The sequence below is a fragment of the Dermacentor andersoni genome, chromosome 1, assembly GCF_023375885.2.
Source record: "Dermacentor andersoni chromosome 1, qqDerAnde1_hic_scaffold, whole genome shotgun sequence".
Classification (NCBI taxonomy): domain Eukaryota; kingdom Metazoa; phylum Arthropoda; class Arachnida; order Ixodida; family Ixodidae; genus Dermacentor; species Dermacentor andersoni.
In genome coordinates this window covers 182,962,801-182,982,686 of record NC_092814.1, presented here as the reverse complement: position 1 = coordinate 182,982,686, position 19,886 = coordinate 182,962,801, and the positions used below count along the sequence as shown (strand labels likewise).

The window sequence follows — 19,886 nt, the reverse complement described above, 5'->3', positions numbered from 1 at the left end:
GTCTTGTGGAATTCAAACGAGCATTGTTAAAATACAGCGTAAAATGGGAAAATATGTCAATATAGTTTTTCTGGCCGTATAACTCATGATATTGAAATTTGACTTGTTTAAAACACTTCGTCTTGATTATTACCACTGCGTGTCACAGTACGGTAACTATGATACTTTTTTTTTACTTATACAGGCTGCACAAAACATTGCGCATCCCACTTGCAAGTGCACTGTGATACGAATGAAAAAGTGACGTGCGCTGGGGTGTCCGAGTACTCTCTCGAGCATGTTAATCATTCGTGACAGACGCATAACATTAAAATGTAAGGCATGAGAACCTGCCATGAAAATTTAAACTTGCCTCTAACAGCAGCTAAAATCGGCTTGATATGCCGAACCGGTTGGGAGGAGGAGGCGGCTTTCATGCGAGCCGCGAAAACCGGAACCACGTGACTGTTGGTAATGGCAGCTTGGTGCAACGCATTTTGGCTTTTTTATAGCGTTCACTTTTAAAATTGAACAATAATTTCATACCAGCAGAGCGACACTTTAAACATACTAATTATTTCATTCCGTATACGCATGCTATTATGTAATAACAGGTAAAGCGCTAGCGATCTCGCCAACTGTGACCCAATTCCATTGCAGCAAGCTACCGTCTGCGCTAACCCAGTGCGACTGAAAGTGATGTTGCGTGTGTGTGTGTTGCTTTGGGGAGCTAGGCCTTGCCCTTGATCTCCAAACGAAGAGGAAAAGTGGCGCTCGTCGTACTGTCGGTGCAGTAACCGGGATTTTGTTGTGCAATCGGTTCGCCGGGCGATGTTGGTGGATGGATTGGCCGACACTTGTTCAGCCTCGACAATGAGCAGCGACAATAGCAACAGCTCGTCGAACGGCAACTCCACGGCCGCACTGCCCGTCGTCTCGTCCGGTAGGTATTTGATACCCTTGAATGTCGCGCGCGGTGGGCACTTCGTAGGTCTGCTACGTGCGCCTCGGGATCCAGAGCAGTGTCATCGCGAGCTCGCGCATGCTTCGTTACTTAGTGAATGCCGCTCGCGCGCAGCGGCAGCCCGAGCACATGCGCGTTTAATGCGCAATACATTCGGAAACCGCGATCGTCGCCGCCCTAGCGTCTGCACGAGTCGGGCCGCTTCCCAAGTGTGTCGGAAAGAGCGGCGCTTGCCGAAGGTGAAAGCGCCGACCGCGAATCGTCGGCGTCCCGCAAAGTGCCGCCTTTGTTTCGAATGCAGTGAGAGCGAAGCGCGACCTTGGCACACATTTGCGGCTTCCATGCTTCCCGTCTGGAGCGGGCCGCTGAGCAACGGCGGCGTTTCTCGGACGCGCGCGCCGTTGCACTGCGGCCGCAGCGTGCGGCGAGCACGCGTTTTGGCCCCCTCACGCCCGCGATAAACGTGTCGGAAGTTGCGATCGTGGGTATTTCTCATTTTTCGCCGCACTCAGCTGCTTCGGAATAGCCATAAATAAGAACACTTCCCGATGACCCATTTTTCCGGCTGATGTCTCGCCGTAGACGCATTCGTACCACATTCAGCTGTTGGGAGATTTAAGTCATTTAAATTTTTTTTTGCTCTCTTTTTCGTCGGCTGTTCATCACTGATGTGCACCCGGATATCGCACTTCGCGATGCTTTTATTTTTTTCATCCTAATCGTAGAAGTTGAGTTGGTGGGTGTCAATTTTCCCATGCGCGCTTTGCAGACTAGAAGTTTCTGCGAAGTCAGCCGTGTGCCCTACGAGTGTATTCTGTGCTTGCCGTCTAGCTTTGCGACTCGGTTTCCTATAGTGGTGTCTTGCTCCGCCAGAGAAAAGCGACGCGTGAGCACCGCGACCGTCTAATGAGATGGAAATTTCCGGCGAGCAGCAGACGGCCTGTGATGCAATACGGCGGCGCAGGCGTTGGTTCGGACTGGTTGACTTCTCCATACTTGAAAACGCTCGCACAAGAAGACCGCTATGCTGGACGCTTTTACGCATGTGACCGAATGCCCAGAGGGTGCGTATCTTTCTTTGCGTAATCACGGGCTTTCTCTCGCCGGCGTATCTTTCTGCATGCCCTCGTGCTGCCGGTCAGCTGGCGAATTCTTATCGTTTGAGCACAGCTCGCAACAGCCTGCACTTCCAGGAAGTTCGGGGACGTACGATCTTCTTTTTTCCCGATTACTGTCGATGCCACTGATGTTTCGCCGACAAATAAAAATTACCCGTCCCCTTGTGTGCACTTGACTTTGTATGTATTGTGCAGCTTCGCGGACGTTGCTTGGCCCTTTACAAGGGCAGCAGCGTGCGCCGAAGTGGTTCTGTCCAATCTGAATATTTGAATGTGAAATAGTGAATATTTGCATGAAAATTCAAATTACTTTTTTTTTTATCTTGGGTATTACTGCTTGTCAAACGCAGCCTCTGTTGTATTGTGGTTGATCCGCCATGGTATCTTCTCTTGGTTATTATTATTATTATTATTATTGTTGTTGTTGTTGTTATTATATCGATATCATGGTTTACCACTTGCGGCGGTAGTACTTGCTAAATCCCCGCTTTTGGACAGGCATTACATAACATCCTATATATATCGCGAATGACCGCATTTTCATGAAGGAAACCGGTATGTGATGCGTCAACGTTCATGACTTTATGCTCACCCTCCTTGAGGAGATTAGACAACACAGGCATGCTACCCTATTTTCCTTCTTTTGCTTTCCCTCGTTATCTTCCTTTCTTCCATGTCCGCGAGATTTTTCACGTGTCCGCCTTGAGCAAGATGCGCTCAACACGGGCATACCCCCCATAACCAACCACTTCTCCGCCAGAAAACACAATTGCTTCGCGATCAATATGTGTGTGCTCTGGAAACTGCTCTGTACGCTTGTGTATTCAGCCCGAGTGTAATGCCTAATTCCAGGCTGCCTGACCTACTGCACTAGCAAAATTTTCTTTATTTTTTTGTTCACACGCCGTTACTTTCACTTTTGCGTGTTTCATTTCTGCTCACGATTTGAAGCGTTGAAGGCACAGCGTAGGTTAGCATAGTTTTCACGTGCACATTAACTCTATAATGAAATGAAAGTGCAATGTTACAGACAGGGCCAACTTGCAAGGCCTCGTGCATGCAGGCTAGCCACCTCATATGCGCTGCCTTGTACATATCGCTGTTGCGGGTGAAAATGATATATATATATATTCCCACTCTAAGCGGGGAGAAATTCCTTGAGTAATAATGCTTTACCTTTTTGTCTTTTTCTGATGGCGCTGCCTTGCAATCGAAATGGCCGTTGCTGCGCTATGCAGCATCTCTTTCGTGCGTTGTCAGGTAGCCAATGTTTTTTTTCTTTTTTTTTTTAAACTGTTTTACGCATCTTCGAAAGTCTGAGCAGTCAGAGCATAATGTTGTATCCGAACGTATTCTGCAATTGGCAATAGGCACAGGGATCGCCGCTTAATGCCACCTTTAAGAGTGAGCTAAAGCTATAAAACTACGCCAATGACGAACACACGTGTGTAGTTTCAGCTGATCAATCCCGAAAAAAAAAAGTAGGGAACAGCTTGGTCCTCTTTGGTTTGTCCGTGGCAGCCTGTGGGCTAACTATTCGTGTAAAAGTTAATTGGACTACCATATCCTGCGGTAAGCAGGAACACGTGCATAGTGTTGCGAGTTCTTTTGCGGTGACAGAAAATTATAGCGTTTGTCCACATGGCTGTCATGTTTTGGCAGCGACGAAACGAGTTTCGTTCTTTTTACGAACGGAGCAGCGAAATCGTGCGCGAAATGTGCGATACTCCGTGAAGCAAGGTTCCCGTGAGTGAGGAGGGAATTCTTCTTGCTTCCACGGTGGACAAGGTCCCCTATACGCACCGTTCTCCCACGCATCTTTGCCGCGTCGACGTAAGCAGAACCTTCTTATGTAAGGCAGGAAGAGCTCGCTTCGCGCCTGCATCGCTTGCTTCCGCGTTGCGCGGCAAGCGCCTTTTCCTTCTTGGTGAAAAAAGAAAAAAAAAGGGGGGGAGAACAAGGAAGGAATGCGCTGACCACGAAATATCCGCTGGAAGGGCGCGTCGTTGCCAACACGCGCGCACGAGCAGACGCACGCTCCAGGTACTGCTGTATTTTGCTTTGCGGTTGTTGCCTTTTCTGGCCTTGAAGTGCGTGAAGCTCTCAGCGCGCCCTGTGCTGCGTGCGGAAGACTTGGCTGCGTTGTGCATTCACTCGGTGTCGTATTCTCGTTTTGTACTGTTTCTGAAAGGTCGATTGTCAGGAGCCGAATTTGAAGGCTTCTCTGGACCAGCTTTCTGGTTGCGGGCCACTGCGTTTTCCGCCATTCGACCATCGCAGACGTCGCAGTGTACCCGCCGTGGTTGCTCAGTGGCTACGGTGTTAAGCAGTTAGCACGAGGTCGCGGGATCGAATCCCGGCCACGGCGGCCGCATTTCGATGGGGGCGAAATGCGAAAACACCCGTATACTTAGATTTAGGTCCACGTTAAAGAACCCCAGGTGGTCGAAATTTCCGGAGTCCTCCACTACAGCGTGCCTCATAATCAGATCGTGGTTTTGGCACGTAAAACCTCATTATTACAGACTTCGCAGCGGTCGTGACCTGAAAGTGGTTAGCATGAAGTGAGTGGTTGGGTGTGAGCAGCCCATTAACCAATTTGGCTGAATCCAGCGCTGTCGTCACGTGCAAACTTCACCTATATATTCTGCGGCTCAGCGCGTAAGCACTTTCATTGCGCGCTGAAATCGTTGCAATCTTCATTCTCTTCTAACCTGCGATGATGCGATCGTCTCTACGGGCACTGAAGGTGGCTCGTTTGCCGAGGGGCCAGCTGATGGGTAGATTTGCGGCGGAACGCGTTCGGGGCATCGCCACTCCTCTCCGCGTCGCGAGCGGTGCGGGTTGCATTGTCGGGCCCCGATTCCTTCGGGTAATGGCGCCACTGCCATCCCGTGTGCCATCGCTTGTAGGACCCTGCTAGCGCGAACAGCGAGCGCGCAACGGACGGGTGAGGAGGACTTGAAGGAAGTGACGAGCGCAGGGGGGGGGGGGGAGAGCGGGAAGGAAGCAGCGGTGTTCCACCTTGCGCCGGCGTTCCGTAATGGACCGGGCCCCGCGGGATGAACGAGCGGCAAGTGCACGACAACAAGGGGAAGTCCCGCCGTCGACTCGCTGCCTCCCCCCTGCGTTTGTTGCGGGCACCGCCGCGTGCTTGGACCTCTCTCGTCTGCGCGGCAACAATGCCCCCCATCGCCCCGTCATCCGTTCCGGACTTGCTCGGCGGCCCGGGACGAGCAAAGAAAAGGGAGTGGGGGTGGACAACATGAAGTCCGGTTGGGGAAGTCCGACCTGACTGAAAGTGCCTCTGTTTGGTTACGTGATTGTCAGGTTGCGGGGAAAAAAAAAAACAAATAATAATAAATAGAAGGGAAATGTATGCCCAATTCACTGGGGTGCAGTATACCGGAGGTTGACGCGGATACCAAACGGGAGGACGTGCGCGCATATTCGTGCTGCTTATAAACGTACAGGGCCGCGGCCCGTGTGGGGAGTCTGCGTGGGGAGTCTGTGAAAGTAAGAAGAATGCGAGCGCACATCTTCGTAGCTTCACGAGGGCACTGTTACTTTGATCAGTTACTGCACCATTCGTGACGGTCCGTTTGTCAGGCTGAGGCTCCGGTAGAGTGGTATTCACGGTAGCTGTTGCTTCCGCGAAGGAGGGCGGCTGTGGCCGCCTCGGCGTGAGCCCCTTTGCGTATCACCGTCTATGTCTGGTCCAGTCTCATCCAGGCGGGCGCTCGCCTCGCCCGTCAGCTTTGATTGCGCTGATTTAGTAGTAACGGCGATACAGCGTGAAGGGCCTTTCCTAGCTGCACGCTTGTCGGTGAAGCATTAATCGTCGAGAAGGGATGCCGGGTAAACATTTCTAAACGTCAATCGTAATAGTATGTCTAGAGTGTTTTGGGAGTTTCACGTCCCGTGGCACTGCCGGACAGTGTAAAACGATGGGAATGACGATGTGTTTTATAGGCACAGAAATCTCACCACACTGGCGTTTTAGTTGTGTATCTACGCCTGTTAACTATGACCAAGAAGTAAATACCTTATACTCCGCAAATAACGCGACACGTGGGGGAAAAAAGAAATTCCCCTCGTTAAAAATTTCGATCTTTGGCTCAATAATAGGATGAACGTTTTCCTTGCGCTGTTTCCCTCTTTATATGGGACGCTGTGTTAGTTTCGTCTGCGTTATCTGCCCCCCATTCATTCCTACGCTTGTCGGTGTTTAAATCCTCATCAACAGTGTCGCCACCTGTTGAACCGAACTTGTTTCCAAGCGAAAGAAATAAATTATTCAGCCCCCTTCAACGAGCTCGGATCTGTTGCATGCGAAGCCAGTGTTTCGACCAGCTTGTCATGGCAACGACGTGCATAGCCTTGCAAATACTTGTAGAGTAAATAATTGCAGAGTTTCATACAATTACTACAGGGGACTGAGGCGCTGGCGTCTATGGGAGCTCCAAGCAGGGCAGGTGGTTCAGCCAGCATGTGAATGATGGGCAGTATATAGATGTGCCTAAACAGCGTCCTTCTGACTTTAAATGGCTTCGTGACTTGACAAAGTGATCATTTTTAAGAAATCACTGCCTTTGAAATAATTAAATAAACATTGTTGAAATTGTCTGACGGCACGATTCTAACACAGGACCTCTAGCACAGGAGCCTGATATTGAAACCATTGCGCCACGGACGCATGAACAAGCGGAACCACTGCAATTAGCAGCGATTATGCGGGCTTGCAGAGTCTTATTACCCTCTGCATTAAAGATAGCACAAATTGCTTAGAAATTTAGGCCAATTAAGGCCTAGATAAAGCGTAATAAACGAAGCCACAAGAACGTCTGAAGCACGAACATCAGACAAATCCATGTGCTACCCATATTCCCATGGTGGGCGAACGGCTGGAGTTCCCTCTAGTAATGGTAGGAAACTCTATGCGGCAAATACTACGGCTCTGTATGATAAAACGCAAGCCGGCGATACTGCCGATACCGCCTCTTGAAGTCGCTGGTTATATATATATATATTTTTTAAATCTTCTTGCGAAAAGAAAAAAATATAAAAGTAAAGCTAACCACTCAAATTCTCACGAGATATTATGCGACGATCATTCTAAATAACAGTGTGTGAGGAAAGAGCAAGGCGACTGCATAGGAGCATGAAGAAACCTCAGAAGTATCCACGCTGGATCTGTCGACGCGATCGATCAATCAATCAATCAATCAATCAATCAATCAATCAATCAATGGACTTTTATTTCTCCAACAAATATTTTAGTCTTAAATAAACTAATCCGCGCACGCAACGGTATGTAGCGAGACAGCAGTAGCAGGCGTGTCTCCATACAGACAGAACGTTATAAATGGTTTGGTAATGGCTTGCGACTTTGCTGGTCACCGACTTCGAAACGAGGGACAGGAGCGGCCGTAAGGCCTCATGCAGCCCCCCCCCCCCCCCCTTCCCCTTCCAACCGACTACGCACACGCCCAGTGAAGAGAGGCTCGCGCGCGTGTCTTGTGTCTCACGGGTCTCTTCCGCGTCGCCTGTATCATCTGGGCGCGTCGTGCACTGGTCGATTGGCGGTGGCGGGCTCTCTGTCGTCGCGTATCTTTACGCTCGGTGGTGTACCCGCTGCGCGGTGGGGAGGATACCTAGGCTTTGTGTGGCGGTGCGGCTTGAAAGCTAAGAGATAAGGACCAGAAAAGGCATGGGGGAGGGTGCGATAGCGGCACCGATACCGCGTGTCCCCGTCGCACGTGGCACGCGGCTCGACGGAGCACGCGCATTTGTACTGCGCGCTTGCTTGCCCGACGAGGTGCCGATAAACGGCTCGATACGTCGCAAAGCGAGCCGTTTCGGCGCAACTGTTTCGCAATGGAAAGGCCCGTCTCGCGAGCTGCGAATGCAGACTCGACCCGTCCGGGCTTGTTCGGTGCGCAGCGTGAGTGCTCCCCGGGGGGAGGGTATGCAAAAGGAGCATGGAGAGAAGGCGCGTCAGTCTCGTTTCCGGAGAGTACGAGCCACTCGGTGGAACTTACTTGATGCGGGCATCGATATCCGGCCACAAGTATGACCGAGTAAGAATAGGCCTTCCCTGCCCTCTTGATAGTGATACAGTTGGGCTTCTCCACTCGAAGCCCAACTGTCTTTTAACCCTGCTGTTTTGTGGGTCAGCGTTCGCAGTCAACTTAAGTGCTGAGAATAAAGGAACGCAGAAGGAGCCTTCAGCCACGTCGCCAGTTCCCGAGAGAGTCGCGAATCCCGAATTCCGATAACGTCGCAAAGTGATGTCGATAAGCGTAATGTGAGTTCTTTCTACGCTAATCGAATTAGTTGTTGTACATTGCAGTTGCAGAGAACTTGCATACAAAACTAATTCCTTATAACAATTTACACCCCCCTCCTCCACACACCCACCCAAAATGCATGTCTCTGTGCGTGTGACAAGTTCTTTTGCAAGGTTGTCTCCTGTGCTGCTTCGAAAAGTCTCAATTTTCCACCCCGCGAATGCGCTCTTTTTCTGGCTTAGCTTGAGCTATAGTACCTTGCGTGCAGGAAATATTAATCCAACAGCTGTACTGCCAAGACGCAGAAAAAAAAGCGACTGAACTTTATTTTATTTTGCTCGTTAATTAGCGTAAAGCGTGTGAACCTGGCTGCGTACACGTCTCTGAATAACGAACGCCCGATGCAGGTATGCTCTGCGTGCGCGAGAATTCCCAACCGGCTGTCTTGTTTCGGAGTCCCCATGTCCTTTTGTTTGTACCTTGTACTGCGCGTTCAAAGCCGGGTTCGAGCACATTCGGAGACTTCAACGCTTCGTGGTAAAAGACGAACTATTCGCTTCGCGTGCGAACAGTGTCTGAGATTATTGGGGATTGGTAACACAGGGGGCGTGATGTCAGTGCGCTAATTGGATAAACAAGTATACCTCGCAAGCGTGACCGCCGCGTGCCGCACTAACCCCGGGAATCGAAGTCGGCGAGGTTTGCCCTTTGCCACCGGGTCCCGCTATCTCGTCGTGAAACGTTCCGATAGCGGTCTGTCCCATCTTCAGGGCGACCCGATTCGATGCCGTCCACTCCCGGAAACGAGCGCCCATCCTTGGTCGCACTCTGCTTATCGTGCTCATAGCTGTCGAAGCGTCATGTTGCCTGGCCCTTTCTCATTCCCAGCTCGTTTCTTTTTCTCGCTGCGGTCTCTTGCTACCGTTTCATTATCGCCTTTGGTGTGTGTCCATCTGTGTACGCCTTTCTTTATTGGCGATTTTTTTTTAATTCACTACTTTTAGTGTTCGACTCCGCCAAACATAACTCTTAGGTAAAATGAGCACACATTTTTTGCTCAATCTCCATTTCTTTCTTTTCTTTTTTTCAAGGGTGCAACTCACGCCCTCCACGCCTAGTGATGTGTGTGTATGGAGGGGGGGGGGGGCAATAATTTGACTACCGGGTGTTCTTTTTTACGTCTACATAAATGTAAGTACTGCAGGCGCGTTCCTTGCATACTTCCCCCATCGGAAAATGCGGCTGGAAATCGAACCCGCGAGTTCGTCGAGCAGCTAAATCATGGCTACTGAGCCACGACGTCGGGTGTAAACACCCTCATGCTTTGCAGGAAATGCCATGCATGCTCGCACTGTTCGCTCCCATATTCAAACGGAAATCATCTGTTAGCGACTGCTTATCACTTCTGATTCGGCGGGCTTATATATCCTATCTTGGGAGCAGGGTGGCACGATACGCGGTTTGTCGCCGTGCTTTTTTCTCTTCTACTTATGTCTCTCCGTGTATGCTTAACAGAGGCCGCCAGCGTGCGCTGTTCATTTGCGCGATGTGGCGGCACGCCATTGTTCTCCTGCGGTTGATTGTCTTGCAGGCTCCGTACGTAGTGCCTGCTGTACCTCTGTTTCCGCTCATCTTGTGAAAGGAGCGATTACTCTGGAGGGGCAGTATTCGCCGTCTCTTTTACTTCCTGTTATTCCGCGCGGAAATAGGGCTGTTCTAATTTTATCGCAGAGCTCCACGGAACATGGCCACGAACGTCACACTGCAAGCGTCGGTCACCAGGACCGTCGACAACCAATGGCAAAACCCTTTGCTTTTAGCTTGTGCACCTGCTCTCGCGGATGTTTATAATTTGAACACGACGAAGACGGGCTTAACAGCAACGAAAACTTGAAAACTGTGTTACACTTTCTTGGCTACAGTGAACGCATAGGCTGAAAGACGTGCCAGCTCTCATTATTTTAACTGTGTAGATTGCACAACCTTAGTCCCGGTATATGAAACCTTCGGAGTCGGGTGGTCCAGACAAAACTTTGAACCGGCATTCAAGTATGCGCATTCGCCTCAGCAGCCGTGACTCGGTTCTCGGGTAGAGGGCTCGGTATATACAATGAATGTCGGCACCTGCCCTTTCGTGCATGTGTTGCAACGTTTGGCTACTTTGGACTGAAAGTAGAAAATGGCGCTCCCATACTCGAGAGCAGTTTTAATGCCGATGGAGCAGGCATCGTCATTAGTTTTTTAATGAGCGAATATCGACGCAGCCCCGACGCCACTGTTCGCCGGCCACACCCTTCGAGAAGTGTGAGGCACACTATGTCCGACTCTTTTCGAGGAACACCTCTGAGAAATTCGATTTGGTTGAAGACCTATATGTACGCTCAATCCTCCATATGCAGGTGATGTCGTGCTTGAGCTACACTATTTGATCTGCTATTGTATAAAAAAATAAAAACTATAAGTAAGGGTTAACGTTCATAGAGAAATATCATTAAAGCGAAGCTTGCGTTGCGCCTACCCCGGTGGTTGACGCTCGTCGTCGTTTCGTCGAATATGTATATATATATATATATATATATATATATATATATATATATATATATATATATATATATATATATATATATATATATATATATATATTGTTACGTTTCGCCTACAACGCGCGGTAATGCCGGCGCGGATGCAACGGACGCCGGGGCTTCGTTCAAAGCGGCGGACATTTTGGCCCGTTCGACGCCGCCGCAACGCCTCCCCGCCAAGCGTGTCCAGGCGTGTTTCAGTGCCACGTGTCTTCGTGTGTGCGTGTGTGTGTGTGTGCCCACGCTTGTCAAAGCGCGGCAGCCGGGGAGCGGAGCTCCCCAAGTGAGGAGCCAGGCGGTCTGTCCGTCGGCGGGTTGGCGATGCGTCACTACACTCGGTTCAGCAGGTCTCTCGGCTCGACCGTGCGCGCCGTCGTGGGCTCATGCTCCGCCGTGTCGTGGGCTCATCCCGTGACCTTCCTTTTGGCCCGCGACGCCGAGAGTATAAGAGCAGCTGCCCCCGGACGCCAGGAGGGAGGCTCCGATTTGTACTGTTGAGTTACGTGCCCTCCCGTCTCTCCACTTCGGTCGAACTGACCGGCCGCTCTTTTGCTATGTTAGAATAAACAAGTTGTTCTGTTACCAGTCTACTCTTGCTTTGCCGGGACCTTCGGATGCTTCCAGTGCCCCAGGCCGCCAGGCCAACGCTACCCTTGGGGCTTGCGACCCATTTGCAATAACGGGCGTCAGCACCGAGACCCCAACAATATATATATATATATATATATATATATATATATATATATATATATATATATATATATATATATATATATAGAGAGAGAGAGAGAGAGAGAGCTTGGGTCACTGGGCATGTGCTCACTTTTGGCCAATTCCGACACCTCCGGCGTCACAGGCTTCTATCTTTGACCAATTCCCCAAGTGGATGTGCCACTGTGGCGCAATCGGTATGAAGCCTTAAATGTATTTTTATGTGTGTCGTGCTTGTCTTTGCGTACACTCATCGTCAACATTGTTCCCTCGACAAGCGTCGCACACCGCTTTCGTCCTCGTGACGCAAATGGCGAATAGATACAGGTGACGAAGCTTTGCTCGTGTCATCCGCTACTGCTGATGCCGCGCTAACCGAATCAGGTTTCGCGTCATTTAGGACGAGGAAAGGAACGAAAGGCAGGGAGGTCAACCAGATGGCGCTTTCAGTTTGCTATCCTGCACAGGCGGGAAAGGGAAGATACTGTATTGCGTTGGGGCTGCGTGATCTGTATGTTCGTGTGCACAAATTTGATCACAAAGAGGAAATAGAAAGCGCTAGTTGGCAACAACCTCTAGTAGTAGTAGGGGCACAACGCCTGCCAACTGTAGAAAAGAAAATGTCTAGGTGTGGACAAAAGCCATTGGAACATGGTAGCTGTGGCAGAACTGCCATCCCAGTTCCCTGTAGTAGCAGTCTCAAGGAGAAGCAATAAATTGTGTCACGCATGCGCGCAGGCCGGCGATCATAGAAGCTCAAGCTCAATGACCTCTATAAGCCTTGAGGTTTCTAGAGGGTATTGAGATGCAGTTTGGCCGCAGCTTTCGTGTTCCAATTACTTCTGTCCGCACCCGCAAAATGATATATAGTGAGTGACAAATAGGAGAGAAATTATGGTGTGCGAATGAGATGTAATAAAAAGGTCACGCAGAAACTCCTCTGGGAGTGGTCTAAGCATACGTAAGCATTGTGCCACTTGCTCATCTCCACGCAGCCCGGTCTCGTTATCAGTGTTATGAAACTTGATCCGACCAGTACAAACGACAGCGCTGCGGCGACACATACTGGTGCGGACGGCGGCGCAAGGTGGATCGCTGACGCAAGCGAACTACTGCAGGTGCCGGCGCCAGGTGCGCTGATGACGTTCAGATCGTTATAAGCCGTTGTCGCTCTTTAGCGCCTTATCCATCCGCGTTGAACCATTATGAACCGTGATCAACCGTACTCCGGCGGCGGGTGCGTATGGCGCGGCCCCGCGGGCCCCATCTTGAAAGCGATCTGCGATATGGGCAGAGTGCCGCAAGTTGAAGCGAGAGGCAGCACGAAGGTGAGTTCACTCGCTGCTGCGGGCCCTATCTTGAAAGCGATCGTTTTGCGGGACGGACGGTTTTTCTCGTTGGGTTAGCATAGGAATGCTTACGCATTTAAAAACTACAGTGACGTTTCACTTCGTGAACCCGGGTTTCTTAGATATGCCGTCTAGCCTGACAAACCCGCATTGCCGCAAGCCGCCTAGCGGGTTCTTCAGGAGTCTCCTGGGCACGCGCTTTTTGCCGGCCTTGTTCAGCTCGTGCCCGGCGCTTGCCGACGACTTCGGAGTCTGTCGACTCGCGCTCGGCCTGCCGCCGCTTGCGTCGCTGCACCGTCCTTCTCGCTCGATCGGCGCTCGGTCTCTAGATCGCCAGACGAAACCGGTGCATCCATAGCGCACACAGAACCCGTAGCAACTGCCAGAGGAGGTGAACGCAGCGCGCCTTCGCCTAGCCTCCTCCTCCCCTCCTCTTCCCAGCGCTCTCCTCCGTACCTTCCCCGGCGCTCGCTTTTCTCGAGCTCCATGCACCCACCTCGGCGCGACTGGCCGCTCGAGGCACTTTGCGTGGGTTCGCGGACTTCTTTCACGCTCGGAAAAACACTTTTATGTAGCACATTTCGAGCAAAAACAAGCTGTATCGGGAGTTTTTCATGTTGCTCTACAATTTTCTCATTGACACTTTTCATCTAATTATAATATTTGATAAGTTGATAGATTGGGACTAATTATCTAATTAGGCGGAATGAAAAAGAAATAATCTGAGTATCTCCATGCGACGGCAAACAACATTACCTTGGTTCTGTCCAGCCACGTGGCATTTGCATATTTTTAATGTTTGGCTCAATTTACGCGGGACACCCTGTATAGCTGCCTCTCGACAGCGAACACGTCGGCTTCGTCGCTGCACGGGAGATCTCGCGACGTGTACGGAACTTGGCGCTCATAGCGACGGCCCACGCGCGGCTCTTCGTGCCGTCACGCTTTCCCGGCTTCGGGGCGTCACACCTGCGGCGTTATTCACTCCGCAACACATGACGCTGACTTGGCCTAAGAAGCGTATGCGACCGTTCGTCATTTGCCTGTTCTCGAAGGAGGAAGCACATTGACCTCCGTAAATGAAGGGCTTCAGCAAGTGGGCGCGATTCTGTAGGTTTGAACTTTTATCATCTGCCCTGAACAAACACCGCAGACAATAAGTGGTAATTCGCGCATGCACTCACGTTTTTCTACTTTCGAAAGGATCCAATTCGTGTGTGTGCGAACAAGTCATATACCGTTCTGTCTTGTGATAGTGTGTTTGCACTGCGCTCTTTAGTGAAGCAGTGTACCAAATAGGAAAACCAACGGGAGGCCCTTCTTTATATAGAATGCTTTTCGCTGGGGCCAGGCATACACCGCATTCTTGGCGATTTAAGTGCGCGTTTGGGGAAACCCAGCTACGGGACAGGGACAGACACCGAGGATCGCGTTCCATATCTTCTTCTCTCGTTTCAAGTTTCTATAGTAATCGTTGAACCACCGAGCAAGCCACGCATGGTTTCATTGCTACGCGTTGCTTCGGGGCGCCGATTCACCTCGCAATGCGATAATGGAGTAGACGGGTGTCGCGCGCGCGGACTTGCGTTCACGCTCAGGGAACTAGGTCTCGCCGCCGCTGCATTTACCGAAGAACTCTGATCGGCTGGCCAGCTGCCAGCGATCGGCTTCATTGTATTCCTTTGTCCATTGTGGCCCGCCTCTGTCTTCGGCGTCGCGAGCGGCAAAGGCGCACGCCGCCGTGGAGGCGCGGCTGCCGCGCGACGAGCCCTTCGTGGCCGCTGCGGTGGCTCCTCTCGGTCACTAAGCGCGCCGGACTCGTGTGCGTTTACGTCAGCCATTCACGAGCGAGAAAGCTGCGCTGCATGGGGAGCGTGCGGTGTGGAGCCATTTTCGTCGGAAAATTTACTTACCAGTGTTTAAGACAAACTTGCAAAGCGCAAAGCGCAAACTTGCAATTTGTGGGCAGCTGCGCAGTGAACATAACAGTAACGTAGATGCTTTTATCACTACCTCGTTGTCGATTATTTATACACCCGGATCCAGAGCCGATAAACTATATTTCGTTGTCTACAATCAGTGGCTGAAAACCGACGTATTGATATTATAGTATTTCCTGTTAGTTGTATATATGTGTTCAAAACAAATAATAATAATACAGGATAGTCTCTTCGGTTACACACGCAGTCTATATGACTCGTCGATCGGTTTGGCTTCTTCCGTGTGCTATCATCATCAACACGCCACGCTTTGAAGCCCGGAACGAACACGGGAAAGTGGCGTCTTGTCGACGCCGTAAAGACCCCCGGAGAGCTCGTACAGGTAGCACATGCGTCACCTTGGTTGCCGTGGCGAATAGCGTAGCTGACTGACTTTTAGGTTTCACAATGGCGGGGAATACACAGTCTTTGTGTGACATAAATGTTGAATATCGCATGTTCTGCGGCTGGCTGCTGAATACCATATGCAGCGGGCGCAGTTGACGTGATTTCGTCGTATTTCTGTTGCTATCATGATTTTAGTTGCATCTGCAGCGATGCCCTAGAAAAAAAGAAGCTTTTTATCCTGGTTTAGAGTACGCGTACGCGTGGGGTAGTACTGGCCTGACCAGTAGTCGAAGTTGTATTATTGGACGAGTGTTAATTGTGCCAACGTGTGTAAGGTTCGTGCGGTAGCGCTAGCGTAAAAGCTGCTCGTCAAGTCGTGCGGAATTAAAAACAAAACAGACGGCGCGAGAAATCAGTCATCGTTTTGAAGGCAGGAAGCGTTCACTTTGGAACAATGTCTCTGTTGCGTTATAGAACATTGCTCATGTGTCGCATATGCGGGCGAAAGAACTGATATAATAAAAGAAAGAAAACGATTTATATGCAGACAGCTACGAGCTTTTCTGCTTAGTCTAGCCGGATCACACAGCGACTCCACGCTTTTAGCTAGCTTCCATTAGCCGTTAGCGAAAGAAAGCGGAAGCATTGAGTGTCGTCGTTATGCGGATGATCTCAGCGCCTGCGGCGTGGACTCGGTTCGAGAGCAGCTGTCACGCGCCGCGGTCGCGTGGGCGCATGTCCCTGGCCGCTCTCACGTGACCGGGGAGCTGCGTCAAGCTGGGCTCACGGGCCACCGCCCCTCCCCCCTTCCTCCTCCGTCACCTCATCCGCCGCCGGGCGAGTTCGGCGAGTTTTAATCGTGGTCTTTCCGCGTAAAACTGCTCACGCGCCGCCTTCCCGCCGAGCAGAGAAATATTTCCGGCGACGACATTCCTGCTCCGTGATGGGGGCAACAGCCTAATCCGTAGTAACGTGGGGCAACAAGGGGCACGCAAGCGGAGGCCATTTATTTCCTGCACGCCATGTCAATCCTTATTTATATATCCGAATTCGCGTTAGAACTTTCGGTACCCGTAAATAGGGGGCGCTGCCATGCGTAAACAAGCAAAGTGATCCAGCAGCTCTTGACCACCGCAAGACTCTGTGCAGGGCCGGAAATACCATATAAATTTTCACCAAAGCACGTCCGTTATTTGTAGCGTTACGAACGGCTCATTTAGCTGTTAACGCGTATATACATTCCACATTAGGTTTGGTGACCCGGTAAGTCTGCGAACATAAACCAAACAAAGGGTCTCGTGCAACGACGCTTGCTTTAGGATTGCGTAGCAGGCCTTTGAGCATTCACTGTTGATCTTGGTTATTTGTTGCTCGAAAAGGCAGAACATGAATGGAGATTAAAGCGAAGATTTAAAAAAAAAAATAGAAAAATAAGGAGGCGGTGTGGGATTCGGGAGGGGAGCGCCGTAATCGCGCCGCTGTGCAGTGCGTGCCTGAACTATCCCACTGCAGATGGGGAAATAAGCGAAGAGAGATGAGAATGTAATGATGGAAGGAAAAGACAATACGGAGGAAAGGGTTGGGAAGCCTGCGTTCATTCAGAAACCTCGCCCGCCATCGGGCCCAACTTCCTTCGTGTGCCGCGCAGTTTCACTTCCTCGGAGAAACTACGCGGAGAGAGTTCCGGAATTTCTGGCCAAGCCAGCGCGAGCTCGTCCCGCGGGAGCCGACGGCGCGCGCGTCTTTCAACGCGCCAGCTGCCGCGCGCCGATCTGGCTGGCCTGCGACAAAGTGCAGGCGCGCGCTCGCCTTTGCTTTGGCAACTCGTCGTCGTTGGCGGCGCGCGGTCACGCGGTTGGTTCGCCGTCGTGCGTTCCCACGGCATCGCTTGCCCGCCCGAGGCATGTCTTCCCCGCAGGCGCTGCCTATTTCCTCCTCCCCCGGCGCTCGCCTTCTTCCTTCCAGCAGGGCGACTTGCATGCCGCGGTGTCGTTGCTGCTTTGCTGCAGATGATGCCACGGGCTAGTTTATATCTCGCCTCGTCAGAGATATGCGGTGGCGAAACGAGAAAAGAAGGTTCTATGGGTTTACACGAACGGTGACCGCTCGTATCGTCGTCTGTGCGGACGGTCTCCCCCACCGCTGCGCGTAATTTCACGGCGCAGCTGCCTGAAGAGTTCGAAGAGAGCTGCCCGAACGGTGTCTATACTTACGTACTGGTTTTACGGATGCCTGCGTCCTGGGGCTCGGCTACTAGAAAAGGCGGAAGTCGCTGCTCGCGAATATACCCGACAACTTAGCGTGGTGTATGAATGCCTATAGATACATGCTAGAAGTGTTTGCAAACACTTCCATTGGGATAATAGTGATGATATTCTCAAAGAAATTGGGCAAGCCTACTGTGGGATAGAAGCCAAAAATGGGGCATCGGAAGAAAAACACGAAAAATAAACAACAACAAACAAACAAGGAAACTGATCATGACTAAAATAAAGAAATACGTAAGAGAGTAGCCATTTTCGCAAGAGTAAATTAAAGAGAATCGTGGGAAAGCAAATGGGTAATGTGAGAAAGGGGATCTCGTCAACTTTGAATGCAGGTTTTTGAATTCCTGTTTTTAGAATTTGAATGCTGCAGCATTTTAGGAAGTAGAAAGACATCATGGCGGATATGGTAGAGAGTCATTGAATTAATATTTTAGTTTTGCTGAAATGATCAGATGTCTCGGCAAGTGTTCCTATTACACTCTAAGAAAAGTTTACACCCTTTGGAGTGTATATTTGCCACAGAACAATAATCGTCATCTGTCTTGCTCGCATTTCCTTTCTTGAAAACGCTGCGCTCGTTACTTTCCTGTCGGGAATGCTATGTCATGGCGATAACGTTCATGCCGTTCGTTACTGGAAAGTACCGGGCTCGCCGCGTTAAAGAAAGGAAATGCGGACAAGACAGATGACGATTATCGTTGTGTGGCAAATATACACCCCAAAGGGTGCAACTGTTTTTAGAGTGTAGCATACATATACGCAGACAGTAGGCATTCGAAATTTGCGCACAAAGCATTGATTGTTTAACCAAATAGATAGGTTCTCACCGGTGCAGCATGTGCTCCCTGAAACTGGTGCTATAAATACTCTTGAAGTTGTTCTTTGAGCAAGTGCCGCGTAGCACCTCTGTCGTTCTGTATGCGGATTCTTGCGTGTCGTTGTTGCTTGTTGGACATATGTAGTACGTTCTTACCCGGAGTCAGTGCGCCTTAATGTCCTTGATAAGCATTACATATATAAACCCTTAATTGGTGCTGTAATATATAGCCAAAGGACGCGATTCTCGTTTTTTTTCTCATATATTTATTTTTTACTTGCTTGTGCTTTTATAATACCATCGATTTCATATGCCAATGCCAGCGGCAATAGGCCCCATTGTATTGTTGGTAATTATACTTCAGTTTCGTAACTGCACTACCGAGGTAGTATTTAGTTAGTACTAAGTTAGTGCTCTTTTCTAGTTTCAGCAGGTAGGGAAAACTACCAACCATGATTTTTCTACCTGCATGTTCTAAGAAGGTAGTGCTTTTGGGGCAAGTAACGTGTTAGTATTTAGTTAGTGAATATAACGACCTGCTTTTTTTTTTTGTAATGTGTAGATTCGTAAGTTATAAGCGTAACAAGAAATAATGAAATCACATGGGCGGTGTTAGGAAGTATCGCGGAAAAAGCTCATCTAATGGAAAATTGAACTGACTGAAACTTCGGTAAACTGCAATTTAATTCGGCCGGGGGTATATACGACGGAGCGTACTTTACTTAAGTACGTGAATCTGAAAACGACCAAGTGCACGTCGCTCAAAGTGACATTTCGATGCGTTTTAAAGTAATGATTACCTGACAAATGTGCGGCCGGTTATTTGTGATGCCTTTCGCATATTTAAGGTTGCGGTTCGCTTACGCGTAGAGTCGCGCGTGTACGATTGTGAAGAGTCGCTGAAGCGCTGTGATTATTGTTTTACGCATCGTGGAGAGTCTGCGGTAAAAAACGTGGCGCCATCAGCTTACACGCGGAACAGAGGGTTGATAAATAATATGTCACCGTATAGCTGCGACTACTTTATCGCCTGCTTTTAGTGTGACGTCAATGAGCACTGACGATAACAGGAGGAAACGGCGTGTTTCCGGATGGTAACTCTGGTGGCTGGCGCTAGAATACGCGTGCCTTCAGGGGGTAAACGCGTGCTTACATTGCCGTGCTGGCAGTTTAAGCCCATATATATATATATATATATATATATATATATATATATATATATATATATATATATATATATATATATATATATATATATATATATATATGTATGGTGTTTCAGCTAACTTTAGCCTGAGTGTGAAAGATACGCCGACGCACTCTGAGACGACGCGACCAAATTCATGCCGAAACGATGATGTCTGACGCTAGACGCCGGATATTATGCGACACCGGGCCCTTAAGAGGAAGCTTTAGCTTGGGTGCTCCTACCTAAATATATGTAAAAGTAGAACTCGTTTTTCTCGGCAACCACTGCACCAA

The 19,886-nt window shown here is 49.9% G+C and overlaps 1 protein-coding gene across 1 annotated transcript in view; it reads left to right on the top strand.

Annotated features, from left to right (window-relative positions):
• The first annotated feature begins 476 nt into the window (after nt 1-476).
• Nucleotides 477-19,886, top strand: part of ftz-f1 (ftz transcription factor 1) — a 347,537-nt gene continuing 328,127 nt past the window's right edge. Inside the window, exon 1 of the mRNA XM_050195198.2 lies at nt 477-922. Coding sequence (XP_050051155.1) covers nt 811-922 — 112 coding nt within the window. The 5' untranslated portion in view covers nt 477-810. The remainder of the gene's footprint in view (nt 923-19,886) is intronic.